The sequence below is a fragment of the Lepidochelys olivacea genome (assembly GCF_965140295.1).
Source record: "Lepidochelys olivacea isolate rLepOli2 genome assembly, chromosome: 10".
Classification (NCBI taxonomy): domain Eukaryota; kingdom Metazoa; phylum Chordata; order Testudines; family Cheloniidae; genus Lepidochelys; species Lepidochelys olivacea.
Window position 1 is genome coordinate 10,354,772 of NC_140420.1, and position 25,774 is coordinate 10,380,545.

The following is a 25,774-nucleotide window of genomic DNA, read 5'->3' on the forward strand; positions in this document are numbered from 1 at the left end:
GAAAAGATTTTCCAGTAAAAATCTTTTACAGGAAAAATCCTATTCTAGGACCAGTGAGAGGGGACGGATTGATTTGAGAAAAATTGAAAGGAAGAAATGTTTTACTTGGGAAAATGAGGAACTGTAGAGAGCTGTCTACATGCATTTGAAGGGCATAAGCACCAAAGAGGGAGAGGAGTTTAGGGCGGCAGACAGAAGTACAACTAGGAGGAAAGGGATGAAATTAAATGAGCATCACCCATTTAAAAATGACACCTTGGCCTGAAATCTTTTACTTACTAGTGATACCAGTAGCACCCAGATGACTATAAATGAAAGAAAGTCGAGAAAAAACAGTATTTCTCTCTCTCTGTAGCTTCAGTTTGTTAACTATGTGCGTTTGACAGCACTTTGTATATAGCCATTTTCACCATTTCCCCTGAATAGTCAGTTCCTCCTATTCTTTGTGTTGGTCTTTAATGCAACTACAAGAAACAGAAAACTGATTTAAAACACAACTGTAGTACTGTAAGCATAACGGGGGGAACTGGGAACGGGTGTAGCACTGCACCTAAAACTCCATTTAACTTACTTTTTCTGAAGTGACTAAAATGTGATGCTGGGTCTCTTTCAGAAAAGATACAGGTAGGCTGTCTTTTGGGGATATTTATGTGTGTGTGAGAGAGATTTTTTCAGACAGGCATAGTCTCTCAGAGGAAACATTGCTGCAGTGGCTGGAAAAGGTAGAAATATATGATGACCTGAAGGCCTTTTCCATCTCTAATTTCTATGATTCTGTATATCTGTATTTCTAGTCAGTGCACTTTGCTATAGAAGCTAATAAAGACTAGGACTTGGAGCTATCAGAGAAACATCAGTTTTTCCACTGAATGCATCCGATGAAGTGAGCTGTAGCTCACGAAAGCTTGTGCTCAAATAAATTGGTTAGTCTCTAAGGTGCCACAAATACTCCTTTTCTTTTTGCAAATACAGACTAACATGGCTGCTACTCTGAAACCAGGGAGGAAGGAGCTTTTGTTTCACTCTTGAGTTTCACTGATAGTAGTTAATCATGGATTTTTATTTCTTTTCCCCCATAGGTTTTATGAAGGCAGGCAACCTGTGCTGGCTGTCACAGATCCTACAATAATTAAAACCGTGCTGGTGAAAGAGTGCTTCACCACCTTTACCAACCGGCGGGTAGGCTTGTAATCATTAATATTCATCAGAAAGATGCAATAAAGCCATAAGAACAGCAAATACTGTAGTTAAACTCTGTAGGGATACACAAGATATGTTTCGGAGATGCATTCAAAACGAATGCACAGCTGGCATTAATCTAAGTGGCCACTGCATATCCCTAAAGGAACAAGGGAGCAGGGGGACCTCACCTGGAACTGGATCCCCTGGCTCTCAGAGAAAACTGTTTGACTGCACTTTAAAAGCTGCTTAGGTTGTTTATTTTTATTTATTAAATAAAAAAAAAGTTCTTAGGACAAAGTCAGCTCTCAGTTACACCAGTATAAACGAGAGCTGAATTTGATAGTGTGTGTGTGCACGCAAGTGCATGAGCACCAGTCTGAGTTAGTGTGTGTACATTTGTAGAGGTCTCCCCCAGTGCGTGTAGAGTTGGTGTCTTCTTGTGGGTGTATCTGCCTAAGTGTAACCAGTGTGGGGAAGTGTATGTGTGTGTGTACATGGGGCGGGAAAAGGATTGCTTTGTGCACTCTTATGTTTAGTAGAGAAACCCAATAGCTTCTTGACAGCTATAAACTTGCCTTTGTCACCCCAGAATTTAGGTCTAGTGGGAGTGCTGGAGTCGGCTGTCTCCATGGCTCAGGATGAGAAATGGAAGAGAATTCGTACAGTGCTCTCTCCAACCTTCACCAGTGGGAAGCTAAAGGAGGTAAAACCCAGAGCACACACTAACCCTCGGGTCAGTGCACAGGTGGCATTCAGGCTGAGATAGTTATAATGGTCTGGTCTCTTCAGTCCAATTCAAATGATTAAACTGGCCTATTTCATTTGTGCCTTCTAATGTAAAAAAAAGTAAAAAAAAAAAAAAGAAAAAGAAAGAAAGAAAGGAAAAAGGATTAAAACAAAAAGCCCCTGACAGTAGAAACGGATCAAGTCTGTAAGTATTAATGAACCTCCCCTCCGCTTTTCAGAAGCTAGGCTTAACGAAGAAGTAACATTTGGTATGTTTAAGTCATGTCCTGTAATGTGTATTTCAGATGTTTCCCATTATGAAGCAATATGGGGAGGTTTTGGTGAGAAATGTTCAGAAGAAAGCAGAAAAGGATGAGCCCGTGGAAGTTAAGGAGTGAGTAACTCTTCCAGGAACAGGAACAGCTAATCTTGTTAGCAACTCTTTGGTTCGTTCATTACTGGCAATGCAGGTTGTTCTTTGAATAAACCAGACTTCTGAAGTGATGAACAGGACTATCAGAAGGGCTAAAATGAAATTTAAAAGGGAAAATAGAGGTTAAATCTCAAGAAAATCTCCCTGGGGTGAAACCTGTGGAACATTCTCTCAAGGGAACTGGTGGACTCCCCAAAGGTTGGCACATTTTAAACTAGAGTGGAAAAAACACTAGAAAATATAGTGTAGGGAACAACCCTGCACTGGCAAGAAGTTTGAGAGGATGGTCTAACAGACCTTTACTATCTCTGAGGTCTGCTATTTAATACAGGAGGACCAAAGCCGAGAGTTGGAGGTCAGACAAAACTTGTTTGTAAATATGTGCTTCCATGAAAGTTCTTAGATGGTGAATTCTTTGGGGCAGAGACTGTGTTTTTTTGCCTGCGTTGACCCAGCATGTTTGGGCACTACCGGAATACAAATAATAAATAAATAATAAATTATTATTTGATTTTTGTTTATTTTTCACAGCTCATTTAGTCTACGACTGGAGCACACAGATTTAATATCAGCTGTCAGCAGAACTAGGGCTCCTAGCCTCTTAACAGGCCACAGCCACTTGACAAGATATTCACAGGCCCTTGAATAGGTCTGATTCCACCAGAGGACACACACATAGGCCAATACATTACATTGTGTAATATCCAGAGCAAGGCTACCAGAGTCTAGATTCTGAGCGCTGCAGGTAAAACTTCATGAAACTCTATCCCTTTGCCTTTGGATGTTCTACTTGTGTTGAGTACCTTGCCCCCTCTTTACAACAGCATAAAGAAAAGTCTCATGAGAGTTTTCTGTTCTTTAAGGAGATGCAATATAGGAAGGGAGGGAAAAGTTGTAATTACCTATTTCAAACCTTAACTCTCCTATCTGTTTTCTGTCTTTTCTCAGCATCTTTGGAGCCTATAGCATGGATGTTGTCACTAGCACTTCCTTCGGTGTGAACATTGACTCCATGAACAACCCCAAAGATCCTTTTGTCAAGGAAATCAAGAAGCTAGTGAAGTTTGACTTGTTTCACCCACTCTTCATTTTGATATGTACATTTTCTCTCACTCACTAAAAATTCCATTTAAATGTTTCGTTTGGAACCGTGACTTCAGCATCAGAATCAGACAGGTGGTCTATTGGTTATACAATACAAGTGGCTATACCTGAGCCTATAAGCCAATGACTAGGCAACTTTACTGCCAAGGATAAAAGTCTCAAGGGTCACCTTAGACAAATTCTGCTCTAATTTATACCCATACAATCCCACGGATGAGAATCATCTGGAGTTATGCAAGTGCTAGTAAGCTCAGAATTTGGTCTATAGGTTGTGAGAAGGATCACAATGCTGTGGGGAAGGTTTGGAGATGTTTGCTGGGACATGAGACGTTAGTGAATATCAGAACGTTGAGGTCAGTCTGAAATGACTGGAAGAATTTCAAAACTTTTAGTTTATTTTCATTCTGGTCCATATCGCTGTAGCATTGGTAGTACAAACTGGAGGAATGTCCTGCACTCGGAATGTGACTCCCCAGTCTCAGTGACAGCGCCTCCAGTCAGACGTGGTGTGAAATAGTGGAATGTTCCTTCTGCTTTCATTTACATTTAGGGCTAAATTATATCATTTGTGCAAAAACCTGAGAAGAGGGAGCATGGAGCCCATCTGCCCCACGAGGAACATGGTGGCAGAGAGGCCCAAAGTGAGCTCCCCAGTACACAGGAGAAATGATCAAATAGAGCCATCATTTAGATGCAGCCTCATCTTTCTAATAAACATTTTCAGTTGTTCTAATTAATATTTTACCATAGATATCTTAGGTGAAATGGACTTCTATTCCCTGGACCTTGCTTCAATCACAGTTATTTTTGTCTCCCTTCTAGTTGTATGCCCATTCCTCATTCCCCTTCTTAAGAAGATGGATGTGAATGTTTTCCCCAAAGATGCCATAGAATTCTTCACAAAGTCAATCGCCAGAATGAAGGAGGACCGTGAAAAAGAGGCCAAAGGGGTTAGTAGGACTCTCCCGGTCATGATGCCGGAGAACATTCTCTATTCAATTTGCCCAAGAGGAAAACACTTACTTGCTTGAGTTAGAGTCCAGCAAAGGACCACAATAGTGTGTGAAATCTCAGGGCTATATCAGGGTAACACCCATGCAAACTGGATTGCAGTTTGGGTGTGCAAAGATTACGATTTACAGAAAACTACCCGTAGGAGTAGACTTGGAGAGCTGGAGCAGACAGAGGGAGAGACTCCACTGAGCAAGCAGTAGAGCTGTGCATCAATACTCAGTGCAGTGTCACTGATATTGTGGTATTCAGGAGCACAGTCCCCAAAAGAGGCGGTCTTCACTCTCCAAAAATGACAGAATCAGATTTACCTCCCTGCTGGACTTCACCTCCCCCAGAGTAATTCTGTTTTAAGGGAGCTACTTGAAAAAGTCACTTACTGAGATGTAGTTATTACTTTCCCCTAAAATTGCACAGCTACATTAATGAGGGTGCTTTGCAAAGTGGACAAAAGTAGTTTAGCTCTGCAGTCGTCATTCCTTGCGACAGCAAGAGACCAAGTCTGCTGTCTTGGCTGACATCTCTCTGGGACTGGGCAGATGGAACCCTCCCAGAAACGTAAGAGTTTCATGTTTTGACCCACTGTAACAAGAAAGTCATTTACATTCTGCTGGGTCCTCTCTGGCCACTCCTGGGGACTTTAAAATACAACCTTTGTGTTCTGAGACCCATCTTTGTGAGCCTTCCCTAGGGGATCTCTCACCAAACCAGCTCTCCACTGAGCGGTTACTTCTTTTCCCAGGGCCGAGTGGATTTCCTGCAGCTGATGATGGAATCCCAGAACTCTAACACTAGCTATGAAAGCAATGGAATGACTCACACATATAAAGGTAACACCATAAAAATACTCATACTTGTGAGTGCCTTTGGGGGCTGCTGGAGTGAGGGGAATAGGAACAGGTGTCCTACTGGAGAGGAAATAAATGGTTCATCCCGCCGTCTGCAGCTGGGGAGAGGAATCGTCGACTCACCTGGACTATACATACATTTTTGTCCAGCACAGAGTTAGATGGGGACAAGTGTTCATCACTTTTATGTAACACTTTTTCCAGAAGTAGAATAGAAGACATGCATTCCAGGCCAACTCCTGCCGTATAATTGTTAGCCTTGGCCAGTGAAAAATATGGAGTTGGTACCTGCCAATATGGTAAGAGGCAAAAGCCAGCTCCGCTTCCCAGCTATTCGTTTGCATTACATCACTATTCACAATTCTTTTAAATACAACTGCTTCAATTACAGCTTGGTTAGAAATATCCTCAATTCTTCTCAGGACTGGGAGATAGCAGGTATCTTCTGACATTTATGTCACCACAGAATACTTGGGTTAGATAAGCTGAAAATGAACCACACCAATCTTGGCAGGAACCCATGTTTTGCTTTGTGTGTTCTGCATCGTCAATCAACAATGCCAGAGGTTACAAAGCAATCATTAGTCCCTGTTTAATTTTCCCACCAGACCCATGAGCCATGCCTATGGGATAATAACAGTAACAAGAATAATAATAATAATAATTAGTGATTATTATTATTATTAAGGCTAAGATTTTGTCAGGGATATTTTTAGTAAAAGTCAGGGACCGGTCACGGGCTTCCATTAATTTTTCTTTATTGCCATTGACCGGTCCCCTGACTTTTACTAAAAATATCCCTGACCAAATGGGGAGCCCAGCTGCGGGGTCCCCACGCGGCCTGCAAAGATTGGGCAGTTGCGGGGGCGCTCCGAGCTCCAGGGTCCCCCTGTTCAGAGCTCCAGGGTAACCCTGCCACCTGCAGCGGCCGGGAGCTTTGAAGGATCCCCGGTGCCCAGGGTGGCTCAGAGCTCCGGGGTACCCCTGCAGCCGCTCGGAGCTTCTGGGCCCCCTCCCCGCACAGCAGCCAGGAGCAGGAGGGGGTGGGACCCTGCGGTGGCTGGGAGCTGTAGGGGAGCCCCCACTGCCTGCAGCAGCTCGGAGCTCCGGAGGGGTGGAGGGGGGCGCTGTCCATGTCGACCGGGAGCTGCCGGCAGCCAGGAGCTGTGGCCCCGCCACCTGTATCAACCGGGAGCTGTGGCCCCGGTGCCCACATCTGCCGGGAGCTGCGAGGGGAGCCCTGCCACCCGTATCCGCCAGGAGCTGCAGGGGACCCCGCCGCCTGCAGCCACGGGGAGCTGCGGATCCTTCCTGCTGCAGCGGGCGGTGGGGGGACCCCGCAGCTCCCGGCCGACAGGGCTGAATTGACGGAGGTCGCTGGAAGTCACAGGTTCCGCGACCTCCGTGAAAATTTTTTAAGCTTAATAATAATAAATCGTTGGCCATCTATACTTTTATAAAATAAACGATGTGCAAAGAGCGCAGCCTATGTGCTGTAATGTTTGGGCCTCAACTTTTCTACCTGTTTTCCTCTCTTCTCACAGGCCTGACTGATACTGAGATTTTGGCACAAGCGCTTATTTTCATTTTTGCTGGATATGAGCCCACCAGCAACTCCCTTTGCTACCTGGCTTACAAACTGGCCACCCACCCTGATGTGCAGCAGAAGCTGCAGGACGAGCTAGACTCAGTTTTACCAAACAAGGTAAGAGAATGTTGGCTGCTCAGTGATTGCACAGAGCCTCTTTAAAGCTAGTTTCTTCCCTCTAGTTAAGTCCAGTTAAGGAGACTGTTCTTTAAAGACGTTAAATACATTTGCTAAAAAACTACCATGTAATAAATACTGACTCTGCTATCCTGTGGAAGCTCTTAATGGGCACACTTTAAGAAAGTTCTGCTTTCACTAAAAGGAGAGCCAATAACTTGCTTCCAAGATCAGAATACTTTAACTTGCTAAACAACAATGAATTGTTTATGAAGAAGTAGCAAAGGGAAACAAGGAGCGATCAGGAGTAGATAGTTACGCTCATGGAAAGGAGATGCTAGATGGGAGACATGGAGTATTCTTGTAACAATTGAGGAAATTCATACCGTTATTTATGGGTATTCATATTATGGTGTTTGTGATCTCTTACACTGGACAATCACGTGTCTCAAGAGATGCCACTTTTCAGAAAAATCATTGGCCACACCAGGAGGCTCAGAGAATTGCTGATTTTAAGTACAAACTTTGTTTGCAAAAATGGTCAGAGATTTTCAGTAATTTACATTATTTAGGAAAGGAAAATTAAGGTGAATTCTTAGGTTCACACTGAATGTTCAGTTCAGGATTGAATGTAGAATGTGCACTGTAACAGATGAGAGGGGAGGACATGATGGTTTCCACACTGATCACATGGAAATCTGATCTAGACTCCCACATACCTGACAATCTTTTTCCCATTCCCCTGAAGGCTCCTCTCACCTACAATGCCCTGATGCAGATGGAGTATCTCGACATGGCAGTGAATGAAGTCCTTAGGCTGTTTCCTCTTGGAGGACGACTTGAAAGGGTCTGCAAGAAAGACGTAGAGATAAATGGACTGACCATTCCAAAAGACACTGTGGTTATGATCCCACCCTCGGTTCTGCATCGTATCCCAGAATACTGGCCAGAACCAGAGGAGTTCAGACCAGAAAGGTACAGAATCTATATCAATAGGGAATGAGCAATATAATTATCTCTTTTACCGATATTACTTCATTCCTAAATATCAGTCTCTTACAAAGAAATTCTTGTTGTGTTTAATCTTAACACCTGTCTGCCAATACAAAAGCTGGAGAGGATTCACCATTGTGAAGACACACCACTCATGAGTCCATAGTTAAGGCCGAGTTGAATTTTGCACTTACAGCAGGGATTTAACAACTCTGTTACACATGAAGAATACAGCATATTCTCCTCAGAAGTACAGCACTTCCTCTCTGAGTACAGAGTGAGCTATCTGAGATTGTGCAAGTACATTGGTTGATTAATTTAGGAGTTAAAATTAATTTAAAAAATTGGTCCTTTTGAGAAATTTAGCACCCATTGTCAGACTATTTCTTTCTCCCATCTCAACAACAGAATAATACTGACACTTCAAAACTTCCCATATAGTCAGAACTCACTGAAATCTTTTCTAGAAACTACATTTGAAAACCATTAGGCTTAAAGGTAATTTTTCCCGTTAGTATTCATCACTGAAAGTTTTTCCTTCAGAAGGGGTTGGCTGTAGAGAATTCCACGTAGAACTGCCCTCTTTCAAACTGATACCATCTCCCACTGGTCTCAGTGGGACTGAGGTCATACTTGCCCACAGTTAGATGTCATTTTCAAAATGGCCACCTATCTCCCATTGTTCCCAATAGGACTGAAACAACAGGCTGCTCTTAACAAAGATGTCTGCTGGCTTCACTCTCTCAGAAAACAATGGGAAAGAAATAGTGGTCATTTTGAAAGAGTGGAACTCACGATGCTGCTAGCCTGGGTGCAAAGGACATAATCTGGGCTTTGAACTCAGATCCTCTACCTCACCCCACCCCAAACAGCCGAAGGGCTGTGTAACTATTAGGCTGCTTGGATAACCAAAGATGTGCTAGTTATAAAAAAGCAAAGATTCTCTAACACACAATCAGAGGTTCATTTAGAGAGAGAGAGAGAGAGAGAGAGAGATACTTGGCCTTCTTTTTCTTTGCTTCCCTAATTTCTTTCTTACACTTGTGACTGGAATCAGGTTCAGTAAAGAGAACAAAGAGGTCCTGGATCCATACACGTACCTGCCTTTTGGAGCTGGTCCCAGGAACTGCATTGGAATGAGGTTTGCTCTCCTCTCCATGAAAGTTGCTATCGCCAGTCTGCTGCAGAATTTCACCTTCAGACCCTGCAAAGAAACCCAGGTGAGAAACCCAGATTTACATTTGAAAACTCAGATGTGAAAACCAGATGATTATTCCCCGGCAAGAGTGAATTAAAAACAGTTTTAAATACTTTATTTGGGTAAACAGATGGTAGATGGTGACAAATGAAAAATAAATGTGCAACACAGATGTTAGAGCACAGAAGTGTAATACATAGCAGATTGTATATTGCATGCCTGTGTGTATTATACAGTGTTCTAAAATATATCGTAGGAGTTATTCTATAAGGGAAAAAGTAGCAACCAAGGAAACATTACAGGACAGAAAGGAGAGGAAAGTGGTTAATCAGCGTTAGTGATACCTTCATTCAAGTACATTAGTCTGGGCCCATTGGGGATGGATGAAACTTCCATAACAAAACCCCAAGCAAGGAGTAAACTCTCCTGGACTGGGGCTTTGATAGAAAACCAAAAGTATGTCCAAGTTTGTGAAACTTATAGTAATGGTGGGACAGGTTTTGCGTGAACCTGGACTAGATTTTGGGCAAACAAGAGAAAACAAAGGCATAATGTCTCTTTGATAATCTGTGTATATTTTATTTGCTGGGCTACAAATGTTCTTTTCTCTGCTAATGTTGCAGATCCCACTCAAGCTGAATTACCGGGGATTCCTGATACCAGAGAAACCTATTGTTCTGAAGTTAGTCCCCAGAGCTTATACCTCACACCCAGAGGAGTAAGACCCAACAGAGTTCACAGCAGCTCTCCAGAGTACCAGCAGAAGCTTTACATCATTGGGTCTCTGCCACAAATGCAGAAGAAGAGCTTCCGTTCATTCCGAAGGCATTTACTAAATATCTAATTGTGACTGTCAGAAATGTAAACCTGGACTGTGACTGTAAATAGCTTTTATACCATCAGATTTAGAGAATGTATATAAAGTAAAAATTCTACTGAGGCACAGTTCTGCTTCTCTGACTCCTTTCTAGTGAGATTCCTCCATCTGGAGAGGGAATTACTGTATCATCCAAGAGGCAGTGGGAACTTTTTTGCTGGAAACAGAAATCACTAGAGCTACTGGGGGCAGGGGCGGATGAATGCCAAGAATTTTGTGAGTTGTACTGATATTTGAAGAAGTGTGTATAAACTGTTGGGCTGTTGAATTTACTGCGATGTGGTGAGATTATCCTGGAAACCAAATCTCTCTTGGGTCATATGTTAATGGAACAAAAGCATGTAACATGTACAGAGAACAGAATTCATCAAATGTTTGTGAAAGGGCTCTCTGTTGTGTATTCTGAATAATTTGTTCACTTCAGCCTTGAAAATAAATTCAGTCTGGACCCCTGAAATTACCCACATACAGCATCTTCCATTTAATTTACTGAATTTGGTCCTTCATTTAACTTGATCAAAGCTTCCGTTCTTCCTGTAAAATGTATTACAAATAATACGACTCCTACCTAGTATTTTGGTTAAGTGGATCACTTTAGGGCAGGGTTATTAATCTGATCACTAACCACACAATGTTGCCATTTAATCAATAAAGCAGGGCAAAATTCTGAATGTGGGAGAGACCAAGGAAGAGCCATATGACAATGAACAAGATGACTGCAATGAAAGTTGCACTATTTAGGCATTGTTATTGACACTGTAGGCACTGCTATGTGCTAGGCACTCTGTGATATGAGCCCTACTTATTGTATGGGTTGCAAGATCAACCACTTAGTAAGGTCAAACTGATAGGAAGAGATCCTCAAGATAAGAGGTAGGCATCTCACCAAATAAGGGTAAATCCATCCTCATCATCGTATCCACTCATAATACTCCACACCTGAACGTAGCCATTATATGAAGAACATACCCTCCTATGTCAATGTCTGTACTTTGACATGCTAACCTTTTACCCCCAATTGGGGATATTGCAGATTATGTATTCCTTATGCTATCAGATCCTAAACCGAATTTTGCACCCCTTGATAATCTGTACTTTATTCCCTGATAACCAGAAACTTCTACGCTTAAGCTCTGTACCATTTATTTTATTTTAACATCATCTTAATAAAATTATTAAATCTATTTTCTTTCTATCTTGTAAGCCACTTAGTCAAGTGATTCAGATAAATGTGATAACAAAAACCTAGCCTTTTGGGCACATACTTGATATGCCCTTTCCACAGAACTTGTTTTGGTTGGCGTAGGACGAGGTAGAATATTCACAGCAAACACACAAAATATAACTTACTAAGTTCCTCTTTTGGGCAAGAAATGCTTCTTGTGTTAATAAAAATCACTAGAAACAACATGTCATAGGTGTTGTAATGATGCTCACTCTATAATATGGTAACACGCTAGGCTTGTCTACATGAGAACACTCAGGAAAATTAATCCAAATTAACTACATGTGAATTAAAAGTGGAGTAGGTAAACTGCATTCGACTGCTGTGTAGACACTATATGCTGTTCATTGTTTCAAGAATGAAAAATATGGATAATTCTCCAGCAAGGGCCAGCTATGACCTGCCAGCACTAGCACATGGAGTCATATATATGTAACAAGATAACATTAATACATCTTCTAGAAGAAAATTACATCCACAGTGGCTTAGCTACATAAAACTGCTTTGCCAATGCAGGCTGCTCCCTGCATATACCAGAATTTTCTAAAGTTCTTTGTTAACCATCATCGCTTTTGGCATTTATTCAGCTACCAAAAAACTGTCTAGGTATGTGATATGGGTGATCACTCTATCCAATCTACTAGCCAGCTAGTTACCCTATTTATGTGAGTTTATTCCTTTTCAATCCAGAGACTCTACTGTCTGGGCTGCAACATCCCATTTGTTTATCTTCTGCATACCAAGAAGTCCATGTTAATTCACAACATTAACCGTAGAGACTGGGGCGGTCAGAGGCAGGGTCAGAGGCAGGTGCTAAGCCAAAAAACTTTGGAGCTGCAGTCAGCATCAGGGGAAGGGGCATAAAGGCAGGGACCTGGAGTGAGGCAGAAAAGCAAGAACCGGGAACAGACAGGGGTCTGAGATAAGGAGGGCAGTAGTCAGGTAAGTAGGCAGGGTCAATAACAGTACCCAGCCAGGATTCACCTAGTTGCTCAGACAACTTCCTGTGCCTCTTTCTGGTTTAAATAGTGCATCCCAGCCAACTGTTGGGGCTGGAGAACTCCCCCAGTCAGGAAGTTTGTGGGTGGGACCATTTGTGAGCTAGAGCTTCATTAGTCCCCTTCTCCAGTGGCTCAGGTGATCTGTGCACTAGCTAGGAACCTATAGGCACAGGTTTGAGGGCTGTGATTCCTCACATCAACTTTATATCGGCTTTACTGCTATTAGGATGTTGTTCTTTCCTATTGATGCTCATAGCATACAGCTGACATGTCTGGACCGTTGTTTTGCATCAGATCTTGCATTGCTGTGGCCAAGCCCTTTCTATGTCAGATTATTTGTTTTCCAAATGCAATATAGCATGCGAGTTAATTTAAGGGCACATCTCTGTTTTACTTCCTCTTTAAAACCCTCCCAAATAACTCAAAAAGATAAAAAGTTGAAAGTGGAACAAGGTGTTAATAACATCTTATAATTCTGGCCCTTATTCAGGAAAGCACTTAAGCACATGCAAGGTAATTCTATTTTAGGTACTTATATGGCCCCATCACTGTAGTATCTCTGTGCCTCATAATCTTTCAATGTATTTATCTGCACAACATCCTGTGAAGTGGGGCACTGCTATTATCCCCATTTTACAGATGGGGAACTGAGGCCTAGAGAGGCAAAGTGACGTGCCCAAGGTCACACAGCAGTGGCAAAGCGAAGAAACTGAAATTGAATCTGGGTATCCCAAGCCCTAAACTAGTGCTCTAACTACAGACAATCCTTCCTTGATTCTCAAGTCCATTCCTATTCAGGATGGGTGCTGAAGCAAGTACTTAATTGTAATTCCTCATCATGGATGCTTTCTTAAACCCCAGCCTAATTCAGAATGGGAGTGTCACTCTTGAACTATAATCTACACGAGTAGTTTAAAAAAAAACTTTATTAAGCCTTATTTGCTCTGAGAAGTAAGCTGACCAAATTAAATTTGATTGGTTTCTAAAGGCGTTTTAAAAACACTGTTTTATCATATTAGTATTGTTAGTGGGAAATCCTATATAAGTACAAGAGAGTGAAAAAATAATACAGGATCCAAACCTTGGTAATCTACCACTGGTAGCTGGTTATCCGGGCAAGCTTCTAGAAGAGGTTTTCTGCACAGATATCTCCCATCCTACTTAAAGTCTTTGCTGAAACTTTTCAAAAGGGGAGTTTCTCATGGTACAAGAACGGCTCTTATTAACTTTGGAGAAAGGTAGTGTTGGTCATAACTGGTAAGATTTCCTTCCTATGTCTCTGTAAAATACAGAATAGAAAATATTCACCAAACTTCTAGCAGCCTGCCTAAATGACAGGGGTGCTGGAACAATGTGTATAGTGGGGGTTCTGAGAGTCATTGAATCAAACTGTGTATAATGGAAACCACTTAAAGCCAAGGGGTGCGGCAGCACTCCCAGCATCCCTAGTTCCAGCACCTATAGTAAATGATGCAATCCCTTTAATTATTTACAAAAGTGAAGTTGGTTTTGTGAAAGGCAGAATTGCTGCTGATAGCAAAAGAAAAATATTTCACTTAATTCACCAAGCCCAGTTACTAGGTAGTCCATCAATAATTTTATCCCTAGGGCTGCATTTGACAGGGTGGAGTGTCTCTTGTTAATTGCACAACTAATTTTTGGTCCAATTTTTCTTAACTGTCTTGAAGTCCTTTACAATACCCCTTTTGCAAAGGCGCTGACAAATGGAATTCTTTTACATATATTTCAGCTGGAAGGAGGAATGCGGCAAGGTTGTCCCCTCTCCCTTTTATCTGTTGAGCACCTAGTAATAAGCCTAAGAAAGTAGTCCAGCTTTGCAAGCCTACAAATAAACAAAAGGTATACAAAGAGCAAAAGAGCAGTTTGCATGCAGATGATTTTTTCTGTTACTTGGGATTTCTTCTTCTTCGGTCTTCCCCTGCTGTCATTAATAAATCGGTTTGGAGAATTATCAGGATGCCAAATCACTTGGAATCTACTCACACATAATGGACATTTCCGAAAGATCATATGCTTTTTTAAATCTGCAAGGAAATTACATACCCCGGCATGTACAACCTCTCCCATATATCCCATGCAGACACTACATAATAAAACCACTATGACATTATAAGATGGTCGCTTCTTCCCTTTTCTTTGTGGGCAGCATTGAAATTGTTAAAATGAACACAAGGTATTTATATTATTGAGTTTGTTGCCAATGGAGATCTCTGCTTTATTATTTAGCCAGCTAAATAAGCTAATCACACTATGTGGGACTTGAGGAGCGCTATTAGTGGTCCCTGAAGAGGCATTGAGGCTCATAGCCTCATCACAGAAGACCCTGGGCTCCTGTGGAACCCAGAGGATCCCCTGCTAGAGGATTTGCAAGGGATTTACCTTCCCCCAGAGCTCCTCCCATAGCAATTTCTACAGGAGATCTAGGTTTGGAAATGAGAAAAGCTGACAGCCCAGTTTAGGGCCTTCTTCTTTGTTTGCATAAGATAGAAGAAAGTGTCTCTTAGTTAATGAACTTTGCATGCCCTTATGATTACACCAGTTTGTTGACAGGATATGGTATTTACTGTATCAATAAAAGCTAAAGGGACTCTGTCCTCACTTGAGGACTCACGTGATTGACCTTTAAAAACACAACAAATAGGATTATGGGGTATCAGCTCGTCTCGGATTGCTTTGTAAAGAACTGGCTGCTGTGGAAAGCCAGTAAAAAAAGTCAAGTCTCCACTCCATATCCTGAACTGGGTCTGAGCTGTCTCCTGCACAGCTCAGAAGGTGGCATGCACAACCTTGGCAACTAACTCCCTGATCCTGGAGATGGCCAATCACTGTTATTGTCGAATCCTAGATAATAGTGGATAACTGGAAAAGGCCTTTTGGATCACAGAGTCCAATCTCCCTGCATTAAGGAGAATAGGATACTAATTTGCCACATGCTTACCTAATCCTGTCATTAACTTGTCTACATAACACATGTAATAATTTTAAGACAGTTGTTGTTAATAGACATTAATCTGGACTGATTTGTATCCAAAGCTCTCAGCAAAAGCCAGGGGAAGGTGGAAAGCAATACGGATCCTCCTGAAATAAGATCAGATGCTGCCATTCATGGTGCTTTCTGGATGGCTCTCCTCAAGTCTTGCTCACAAGCCCAAATTCTACTCGGTGCAACAGTCAACAGTGATGACGTATCAACTGTGAATATCCCCACATTCATGAATGGGAAATTCACATTGTCACACTGGTCTAAATCCTGAGCAATGTCACCGATGTTAGCTTGGTGTAAGAGAGTGGAGAATCATGCCCATTGTTTCAGTCTCTCTGCCTGCAGACTCAGGAGGACATTCCTGCATTGGTTCACATGAGACAGGTTTTCTTCAGTAGGGCTAGCAATGTTTTTTTTTAAATGAAAGTTTTAAATTCTGACTAAACTGATGGGATCACAGGAGATGTGATTGTATGGTTACTGCAACTCTAACTCCTGCTCAAGCCAGCTCTGACTCCGGATTTTAGAAATATTTTAATGGGAACAGGGTTTATTTTTTTAAATTGTAACTGTATTTATATTTATTTCCCTTAAGGAGACCAGAGGCATTTGGATACTAAATCAACATAATTATTCTTGAATTTTTAAAATGATTTGATTGTAATCTAAAAAGAGATGCTGTAGCTCAAACTGAAGTTATGCATTTGATGTAGCAATTATTGGATGAGGTTCTTGGGCCTGTGTTATGCAGGAGGTCAGGCTCGATGATCTGGCTTTAAAGTCTATGAGATCGTCACCATGATAAAGGAACTTCCCTCACATGGGTTAGGAATTCCTGACTAATTATGGATTGAACAATTTGTTATGAAGAAATTTAAGACCTTTGAGGTTAGTTTCAGGTGCTCTTATATCATAAGATAACATAACCTTTCCGGATTGGCCTCTTTCCACTAGCTCTGGCATTTACTCCTCCTCCCCTTTCACATGAAATAAAGGCAGAACCCAAGGCTCATTTAGAGGCCACTGCGTCATATGAGTAGCAGACAAAGTCGTGAAACTCTCTCATTTTTCCTAGGGCGCTAACCTAATCCAGGGCAGAGAAGAGAAAAACAAAGTTAGACTGGTCAGCGAGAGGAGTACAGAGCGAGGATGAGCTTCCTTCCACATTTCTCCATTGAGACTTGGGCTCTTCTGATCACCCTCCTCGCTCTCCTGATACTGTAAGTAAAGTTCTATTGAACTAAAGCTTCTCTTCTTGTGCTGTTTCCTCCAAGATCTTGAGAATTGTCAATGCCTTAATTCCAATGGTCTCCTGAAATGCAACCTGCATGTCAGTCCTGTAGGACAGGGGTTCTCAACCTGCTTCTTTCTGAGGCCCCCCCGGACATGTTATAAAAACCCCACGGCCAAGCTGTGCCACAACAACTTTTTTCTGCATATAAAAGCCAGAGCCGGTGGTAGGGGGTAGCAAGCAAGGCTATTGCCCAGGGTCCACGCCACAGGGGGCCCCGCAAAGCTAAGTTGCTCAGGCTTCGACTTCAGCCTCAGGTGGCATGGTCCAGGGCCCCAGGCTTCAGCCCTGCATGGTGGGGCTTTGGCTTCCTGCCCTGGGCCCCAGCAAGTCCAACACTGGCCCTGCTTGGCGGACCCCCTGAAACCAGTTTGCAGCCTCCCAGGGGGCGCCGGACTCCTGGCTGAGAACCACTGCTGTAGGATCTGTAGCCTCTGAACTCAAAGGGCTCTCTGGCTAGCAAACCTTTTCGAAAGACATATTGGCAAAGGGATGGTCCAGCCATAATCCAATCTAGGGAGATCTGCAAACAGTATTTTTGTGAATTGCTATGAGTTTGAGCCTCAAGGACTTCCTCTAGGATTTACTGTGGCAGAATTTGGGCTAGATAGTGGGGGGACTATTGCTGAGTCAGTAACTGCTTTGGGATCCATGGAATGTATTATAAATATTGGTAAACATCTTGTACAATTTCCAGTGTCAGTATGATGCACTATAAAATACAGTGTCAGCAAGAAGTCAACCTTTCAATATACTTACCCTTTTTAACCCACCCCCGCCTCCCCCCACTTTGTTCTGGCCTAAATAAAGCCTCTGCTAAGGTTTCCTTGGTAAACATTAGAGCTATAACATTCACCCAGTGATAAAGTTCTTCCATGGGAAGTTGGTAACCTCCATCCAGAAACAAATATTTTGAAAAGCTCTTTCAACACAGCCCAAGACAAGCTTCAAAATGCTACAGCCCAGATCTTTATAGAGAAGCAGAGAGCCCTGAGGTGGGAGCAATAACTTTACAACACCAAAAAAAGGGTGCTTCAGAGGAGAGAAATCTGCAAAGCTGTCAACAAAATCCAAACAGAAACCCATCAGACTAGGCTCCTCGACACACCACTGCAGTAACATTGGGCTAAGCACAAGGAGAACAATACATGAAATTAAAGTGCAGCCTTATAAAAGCTCCGCTCAGGACATAATGTCTGGCTCGGCTTTGGTTTGTCTGTAATAAACATATGTAAGCTTTTTTCCCCTGTGTTTCTCTCTCCCTTTATTGGCTCCTCTCCCTGTGCTGGCAATGAGCCTAGAGAGGCTTCTCTTTTGCATTTTGCTAATGGCTTGAAGGACCCATTCTGCTGGAACAATTATTCCTTTATGAGATGATTGCTTTTACCTCAGGGCTCGCTCGTTGATGGTCCATTACAGCAGTGAAGCTTATCACTTGCTGTGTTTATTAAACAGATTTACAAAATACTAATTTTTGGACCAAATTTTCCACAGCTTCGTTCCTGTTATAGTGCAACAGCTCCGCTGCCCCTGGATTGCTTTGAGATCCAACAGCCTATTGTCACTGTTATGTGACCTTCAGATTCTTATTATTTTACAGATATGGGATCTGGCCATATGGTTTATTTAAGAAACTGGGTATTCCTGGGCCAACACCCCTGCCTTTCTTTGGGACCGTCTTCAAGTATGGCAAAGTAAGTGACTGCGGGCTCCAGAAATACACGTCCCTTATATTACAGTACCAAAACATTTCCACTGCACTGATGGATGTATCCTGTACAAGCTTCTCTGCTGGTATGTGAAGACCTACGAAAGCACAGAGTCTCTGTAATGTAGACCATGACACCTATTCTGTACAGCTCAAGTGAAGGACCCAGTGAGACCTTGGCGCTAACTCAAAAAAGACAAACATAGATGTAGCTGGTTTGCAGACTCACCATTTACATTTACACCATTTTTTCTGGGTACATTTACTTACAAAAAGAAAAGGAGGACTTGTTGACCTTAGAGACTAACAAATTTATTTGAGTGACAGCTTATGCTCAAATAAATTTGTTAGTCTCTAAGGTGCCACAAGTCCTTCTTTTCTTTTTGCGGATACAGACTAAAACAGCTGCTACTCTGAAACCTGTCATTTACTTACAGTCTCCTTAAGTTCAGGTTTGAAATATGGGCACACATATCCAATGATGTTCTTAGGAGGGTCTTGTTGCTCACAAGGTTGTTGGGAAATCACACAGGCCTCAGGAACAGCCTATAAGGGAGTCATTTCAGCCCAGCTGCCAGCTCTAGCTTCACTTTCCCATCTCAGCAGGCTTCCTGCTTCCTCCTTATATGGCACAGGGAAAGGAGAAGTACATGGCTCCTTCTTAAAAGGGCAGCATGGTGTCCCTTATGACCATTACACTGTATCTGCATAACTGGAAAATTTTTATTTGTTTATTTATTAACTACTAAACTACTTGGGCATCTGTTGGATTGAACGCCCCTAACCAAACACGGTAGAATTTTTCCTTCCTCCAACCCATCCCAGGAATGACAGGTAGACCCACCAAGCAACAGGCAGATGCAGCAGACAGGCAGACCCATCAAGCCAACCCACCTATGATTGTAGTTTAAAAAAGAAATCATAGTACCGAACATCAGGCTGAACTATGCGCACAGGTACATGTATGATTTAACCATCGAAGTCAATGTGCCTGTCTATCTGAGGGCAGCCTTTGCTCATAGTGTAGATCCTCAAGAGTCCCTAGGCAGTTTCTGCCATGTAGCTGATGAAATTTCTGCCTGAGTACTCTTCCTCCACTTCTAATTCCATTTTAACATTTCTTCTGCAGGGTTTAGTGGACTTTGACAAAAACTGCTTTCGGAAATATGGGAAAATCTGGGGGTAAGTATTTTACTAGACAGTATTCATCAGCTCAGGGTCTTTAAAGTTCATCCAAAATCTAAATCAGATGGTGAAAAATAATCCGCCAGAAGAGGGGATCTTCAACATCATGTTATATAGAGCTTTACCTGGCCTGTCAAATGAAAGGTGTTCAGATTTGGATCCAAATGACTAGATCCTGCTTTCAGTCATGTCAATAACAAAAATCCCACTGCCTTTAATAGGAACAGGATCCAGCAGGGTTTATAACTCAGGTGTCCTATTCTCCTTGTTTAAAACCTGTGACAAAAGGGTTTATATACCCCAGATACTCCTTTGAGAAACAGCCATAATACTGTAGCTGATGGATATTTCTATAGCCGTGGTTCCCAAACTTGTTCTGCCGCTTGTGCAGGGAAAGCCCCTGGTGGGCCGGGACGGTTTGTTTACCTGCCATATCCGCAGTTTTGGCCAATCGCAGCTCCCAGTGGCCACGGTTCGCTGCTCCAGGCCAATGGGAGCTTCTGGAAGCAGCGTGAGCCGAGGGACGTACTGGCTGCCGCTTCCAGCAGCTCCCATTGGCTTGGAGGGGCGAACCGCGGCCACTGGGAGCCGCAATCGGCCAAAACTGCGGAAACGGCAGGTAAACACACTGGCCCGGACCGCCGGGGCTTTCCCTGCACAAGTGGCAGAACAAGTTTGGGAACCACTGTTCTATAGCATCTAAGACAGAGTGATAGATCTGCCTTGTCACATCTGTCCTGACCCTGACCTGATGAAGGGCAATACATCTGCATTACCACCAGTCTTATTCTGCATTGGATGTTCGCTTCACCTTTTGCCACTATGATTATAACTCAGGCTCTAAACCTGGAACACACCTTGCTGTTTTCAGTAATGGATATATCTATTCACTGTAACATCTCCGAAAGAGTTTCAGAGTCTAGGGAAAATACCTTTAAATGCCCCACCCCTCCCCAATTTTCCTTCCTTTTCCCCACAAACTCTCCTACCCATTAATTGTTATTATTATTATGTATTATTGTAGCACATAGGATCCCAAGTCATGGCGCAGGACCCCATTGTGGTAGGAGCTGTACAAACACAGAACAAAAAGACAGTCTTTGCCACAGAGTTTATAATCCAAGAATAAGACAAAAGACAACAGGACAAGGAAACAACGAGACAATACCAGTCAGCACGATAGGCAGTGGGTCTTCCACTCTGCCGCTCCTATTTCTCTGCGCTCCCTCATCCTCCCTCCTGTTCCCTACAGCCTCCTCTGCCCTAGTCTCCTTCTGCAACCCGCATTACTCTTCTCCCTACAGCAGTCCACATATCCTTGCACCAGCCATCTTCCTGCCTTCTCTCCTTTCCATCGTCTCCTTACAATTCCCAGTACAGAGCCCAAGGACACCCATGTTTCCTGAGGGTAGCCCATTGGAAACAGTGTGAGAGAGCAAACATCTTTACTAGAGGCGGCCTCGCTTCTACATGCAAAGTAGAGATATGGAAGCCATCTTCACGAAGGGCACCCTCAGGCTTCAAACACTTTGAAAAGTAATGGGAAATGGTGGGCATTTTGAAGAAGGGCAAAAGTCATGAGTTTGATGCCAGAAATTGGTACACCATCAGAAACTTAACACAAAAGCCTAAAATTGCAGGAGTTAACAACTGATGATTCACAGCACCTTAAACTGCCATGGATTGCAGTGGGCATCAGAGGTGTTCAGTCCCCTGTATGCCTGGATCTTTTCTTTAAGATTTGCAAAGAAACTTGAAGAAATCTTGTAATTTCACACTATGTTATGAGTCAAGGTGACATCCTGCTGTACATTCTTTTTTAGTAAAAAACTTTCTATTTCTACATTGTAGAAATGCTCCCTAATGACACAGGACAAGGTGCTTGTGCCACAGAAAAACTTGTGTCTTTTGTCTGGTTTTGGAAAGATGTTTTCAGTACAAATCTAATTCTGGAAAAAGTCTATTCTAGCTCCAGTGGGAATGAAGGGATTGATTTATGAAGAGAGATTAAGGAACTGAGTATGTATTTCTTGGCAAAATGAGGACTTGTAGGGAATGGTCTACATGTATTTGAAGGATGTAAACATCAAGGAGGCACTGGAGGTGTTGAGAGGATTAGAAAAAGGCATAACTAGGAGGAATGGGATGAAATTAAATGAACATAATCAATTTAAAAACCACATTTCTGTCTGCAAATCCTTGACCTATTGTTACCAGTAGCACCTTGATGACTATAAATGAAAGAGATTACAGAAAAAATATTTCTGTTTTTCATATCCAGTCACAGACTTAACTATAAAAAGCTCATGAAGACTAGATCTTGTGGCCATCATAGAAAATTTGATGAAGGAGCTTCCATTTAATTCCTTATACTCCATTGACAGTGGTGGGTTTTGCAATGTGTTATTTTTCCATAGGTTTTACGATGGCAGACAGCCTGTGCTGGCCATCCTGGATTCTACACTCATTAAAACTGTGCTGGTGAAAGAGTGCTACACCACCTTTACCAACCGACGGGTAGGTTTCCAATCTTTAACCTTCTTCATTAAGACATAATAAAGTCTTAAATGAAAATAATCTCAATTACTGTTAGAAACACACAGTACTGGAAAGCTTTAGAGTCTCTTAGTATAGGAGAATGAATGTACATCCAGAATTAAGCTCATTTCCCACTGCACATCACTCCACTCCCGCACTAAAGAAGGAGGGAGAAAAAGCTCAGTTGGAATTGGGTACTTTGATTCTCAGAGAAACCTATTTGACTGCACTTCACAAGTAACTGAAACTATTAGGGTACTTTACTGAAGTTGGGAATAGAAAAAACACTCAGGAGAAATTCCACTCAGTTGAAACAATCAATGAGAGCTAGATATGATCCTTTCTGTGCTTTGCCTTCCCCCCCCCCAGAGATTTGGTCCAACAGGATTGCTAGAGTCGGCTGTCTCCATCGCTGAGGATGAGCAGTGGAAGAGGATTCGCACTGTGCTCTCTCCAACCTTCACCAGTGGGAAGCTAAAAGAGGTAAAACCCAGAAGAGCAGTCACAAACTCAACCACTGGGTCAGTGCAGACAGCACTGAAGCAAAGATAGTCACAATGGTCTGGTCTCCTCTGTTAGAATCAGATTTCTAAATCAGCTTGTTTCCTTTGCGCCTCCTCATGTAAAAAGGAAAAGGATTAAAATGAAAATGCCAGAAAGCCGAAAGACATGATGCTTGTGAATGTTTATGATTCTCCCCTAGGCTATTAGAAACCATGTTTTAAACAAGAGGAAAAGTTACTATACTAATTATCTATATATAGGACATTTTTATTTGTGTGCTCTGATTCATATTTCAGATGTTTCCCATCATGATGCATTATGGGAAGGTTTTGGTGAGAAATGTTCAGAAGCAAGTGGAAAAGGATGAACCCATAGCTGTTAAAGAGTGAGTAATTCTGTCCTGCAAGGCTGGGACTTGTCAGAGAACAGCTGTTGATATGGTGTGATTTTTCGATTGTGAGCTCTTCAGGGCAGGGATTGTGTCTGTCCGGGGTGCACCAAGTATTTTGTACTAACGGCGTGCAAATAATAAATAAAACTAATGGTAATAAATTCATTGTCACCATACAGGCAGCATGCGGGACAGAACTTAGCATACTTGGTTCCAAAACCACAGATTTTACGACTGGAACAAACAGACTACACTGTCTTATTATTAGGGCTTAAAGGGCCACAGCCATTCGCTGACAAGCTAATCACAGCACCTGAGCAGGCCTGATTCCACCAGAATACCTACACATGAGCTAATAACTGTGTCATACCCCGAGGAAGATTACGAGATTCTAGGCTATGCTAGTTCTGAATGAGGCTTTATGGAAATTTGCCTGTTTCCTCACAGATGCAATACTAGTATTGCGTATCTTTCTTTGTTTTCAGAAGAAGGAAAGAGAATTCCTCCTGAGGGTTTTGTTTTCTTTAAGGAGGTGTCATATGGGAAGCAAGTGAAAGGTTATAATCACCTATTTGAAATGTTAAGTCCACAATCAGTATTTTATTTTCCATCTTTTCTCAGTGTGTTTGGTGCCTACAGCATGGATGTTATCACAAGCACTTCGTTTGGTGTGAATATTGACTCCATGAACAACCCCCAAGACCCATTTGTGAAGGAGGTTAAGAAACTAGTGAAGTTTGACTTCTCTTTCCAACTCTTTATTTTCATATGTAAGTCGGCTCCTACTCATTGAAAACTCCAGCCAAGTTTGTGATCCAGACGTTCAGTAAGGATATGTGGAGCAACAGTACATACTGCTCCATTCTATACCTTAGCCAATGTCTAGGGAAACTAAACTCTCCACCTTGATTACTTAGTCCTGCCATAAGTACAGGAGACTGGACTAGATGACCTCCTCAGTCCCTCCCAGTCCTATGATTATTTTAAGTTCACTGGGATGGTCTTATCTCTGTCAAATTATACTTCTTTATACCCATGCTATGCCCAATGATTATGGTAATCTCTAGAAGAGGCAAGATTTTTTGTAGTCAGTGGAGTTGTGTTGACACAAAGATCACCAACATTTGGCCATTCTATTGTATAGCAGGTAGGAAGGGTCACAACAGTGTAGTGGAGATCTGGAGCTGGTTCCTAGGGTATGGGACAGTAAAGGATTTGAGAACATTCAAGGCCGTCTGAAACAAACTTCAAAAGCTTTCAGAATATTGTTATGAGCTGGGTGAAACCTTGTTATGGGTTGAGGTAAAGCCTCATTCAAGCTGAAGTGTGAGTGTGTCCTCCATTTAAGATAATTCTATGAGACACTTAAGGGGCCACACCTAAAACAAAGCCCTAATACAGTCTGCCCAGAAACTAGCACCGCAGGGGCAATGGATTCAACTGGGTCTTGTGACCAACAGGTGTGGGAGTACACACAGATACTGAGGTCACAGTCAAGGACAGAGAGAGGAAGAGGCAAAGAGCCAAGAAAAAGCCAAGCAGGAACTTGTAAGCACAAATTTGGTCCTGGAAAAAGATAGAGCGTGCTGTTGGGTCTGATATTGGCTACAGAGGTATGGGGGCTGTTAGCTAAGAAACTGCTCCTTTTGTTCTTGGTTCCTTCTGTATTCAGAGAGACAGGAGTTTGTACAGTCTTTGTAAATAAACAAAACTGCTTCAAAGAAATGCCTGATTACCACCAGTTTCTATTTCCAGCCCCAAAGCTTGACTAGCTGCTCAGGACAAAAAGGGCAACAATATTTTCATCTTGAGTGTGCCAGGCTTTGTTATTAGTTTGGTTTTTCCAAAGATTTCTTGGGGTGGGAAGCTATTTCTGTGGAATATTGCTAGTGCTAGCTGGAGGAATGTCCTGCACTCAGACAGCATAATCGACCCCAGTCTCAATGGCAAAAAGACACCAGACACACACGGCTTGAGAGCAGGGCCAGATTAATACAGGGGCTTTAGGGACTGCAGCCCAGGGCCCCGGAACAGTAGGGCTCAGGCAGGCTGCAGCCTCACATCACTCCTGGAAGTGGCTGGCTGGTGGCATGTCTCTTCGGCCCCTGGCTCCGCATGCTGAGCCTGCCCCCAGCACCGTCCCTGCAGCTCCCATTGGTCGGGAACCTTGCACCCCCTCCTGCACCCCAACCCCAGGTCAGAATCCCCTCCTACACCAAACTCCTTCCCAGAGCACGCACCCCTCACTTGTACCCCAACACTCTGCCCCAGCCTGGAGCCCCCTCCTGCACCCAAACTGCCTCCCAGAAGGAAACTAATATAACAGCTGTTCTAAGATAAGAAGTAGGCTACTTTGAATTAATTTAACTATATTCTACATGTTTTAAGACTGAAATGTAACCACAGAACAAAGGCAAGTTTAGTATAACGTATAATAATAGTATAATTTAATAGCCTCAATGCCATAATTGCGATCATTTTGTTTTGAATTAGGAAACAGACTTGTATACAGGGGCCCCATAAAAATCAACTGCCCCGGGCCCACAGGAGAGTTAATCCGGTCCTGCTTGAGAGACTGGAATGTTCTTGGGGCATGTATTCATACACAGGGCTGACTCCTAGCAGTGAGGCAGCAACCTTAGTAAGGGGTAGTGTGAAGCTGCATTGCCCCAGGCAGAGCTCAAGAAGGAACTGCATTTGGGGCGGGATTATCCCTCTCAACTCCCTGTTGCTTTTGGGTAGTACACACACTGTACCATGTCAGCACATCTGCCTGTGTAAATGGGAGTGGTGCCCATTTGCTTCAGGGGTGAATTGGGCACTAGGTTCCTACTATCTGGAGCTGGATTT

The 25,774-nt window shown here is 42.7% G+C and overlaps 1 protein-coding gene across 1 annotated transcript in view; it reads left to right on the forward strand.

Moving 5' to 3' along the window:
- LOC311526868 (uncharacterized protein) overlaps nucleotides 1–25,774 on the forward strand; it is a 39,783-nt gene that overhangs the window by 4,921 nt on the left and 9,088 nt on the right. Inside the window, exons 4-20 of the mRNA XM_084640338.1 lie at nucleotides 1,080–1,179; nucleotides 1,772–1,885; nucleotides 2,214–2,302; nucleotides 3,290–3,438; nucleotides 4,268–4,395; nucleotides 5,199–5,286; nucleotides 6,849–7,009; nucleotides 7,758–7,984; nucleotides 9,060–9,222; nucleotides 9,824–9,919; nucleotides 16,436–16,527; nucleotides 18,199–18,292; nucleotides 19,436–19,488; nucleotides 21,909–22,008; nucleotides 22,399–22,512; nucleotides 22,830–22,918; nucleotides 23,546–23,694. Coding sequence (XP_084496464.1) covers nucleotides 1,080–1,179; nucleotides 1,772–1,885; nucleotides 2,214–2,302; nucleotides 3,290–3,438; nucleotides 4,268–4,395; nucleotides 5,199–5,286; nucleotides 6,849–7,009; nucleotides 7,758–7,984; nucleotides 9,060–9,222; nucleotides 9,824–9,919; nucleotides 16,436–16,527; nucleotides 18,199–18,292; nucleotides 19,436–19,488; nucleotides 21,909–22,008; nucleotides 22,399–22,512; nucleotides 22,830–22,918; nucleotides 23,546–23,694 — 2,006 coding nt within the window. The remainder of the gene's footprint in view (nucleotides 1–1,079; nucleotides 1,180–1,771; nucleotides 1,886–2,213; nucleotides 2,303–3,289; nucleotides 3,439–4,267; nucleotides 4,396–5,198; nucleotides 5,287–6,848; nucleotides 7,010–7,757; nucleotides 7,985–9,059; nucleotides 9,223–9,823; nucleotides 9,920–16,435; nucleotides 16,528–18,198; nucleotides 18,293–19,435; nucleotides 19,489–21,908; nucleotides 22,009–22,398; nucleotides 22,513–22,829; nucleotides 22,919–23,545; nucleotides 23,695–25,774) is intronic.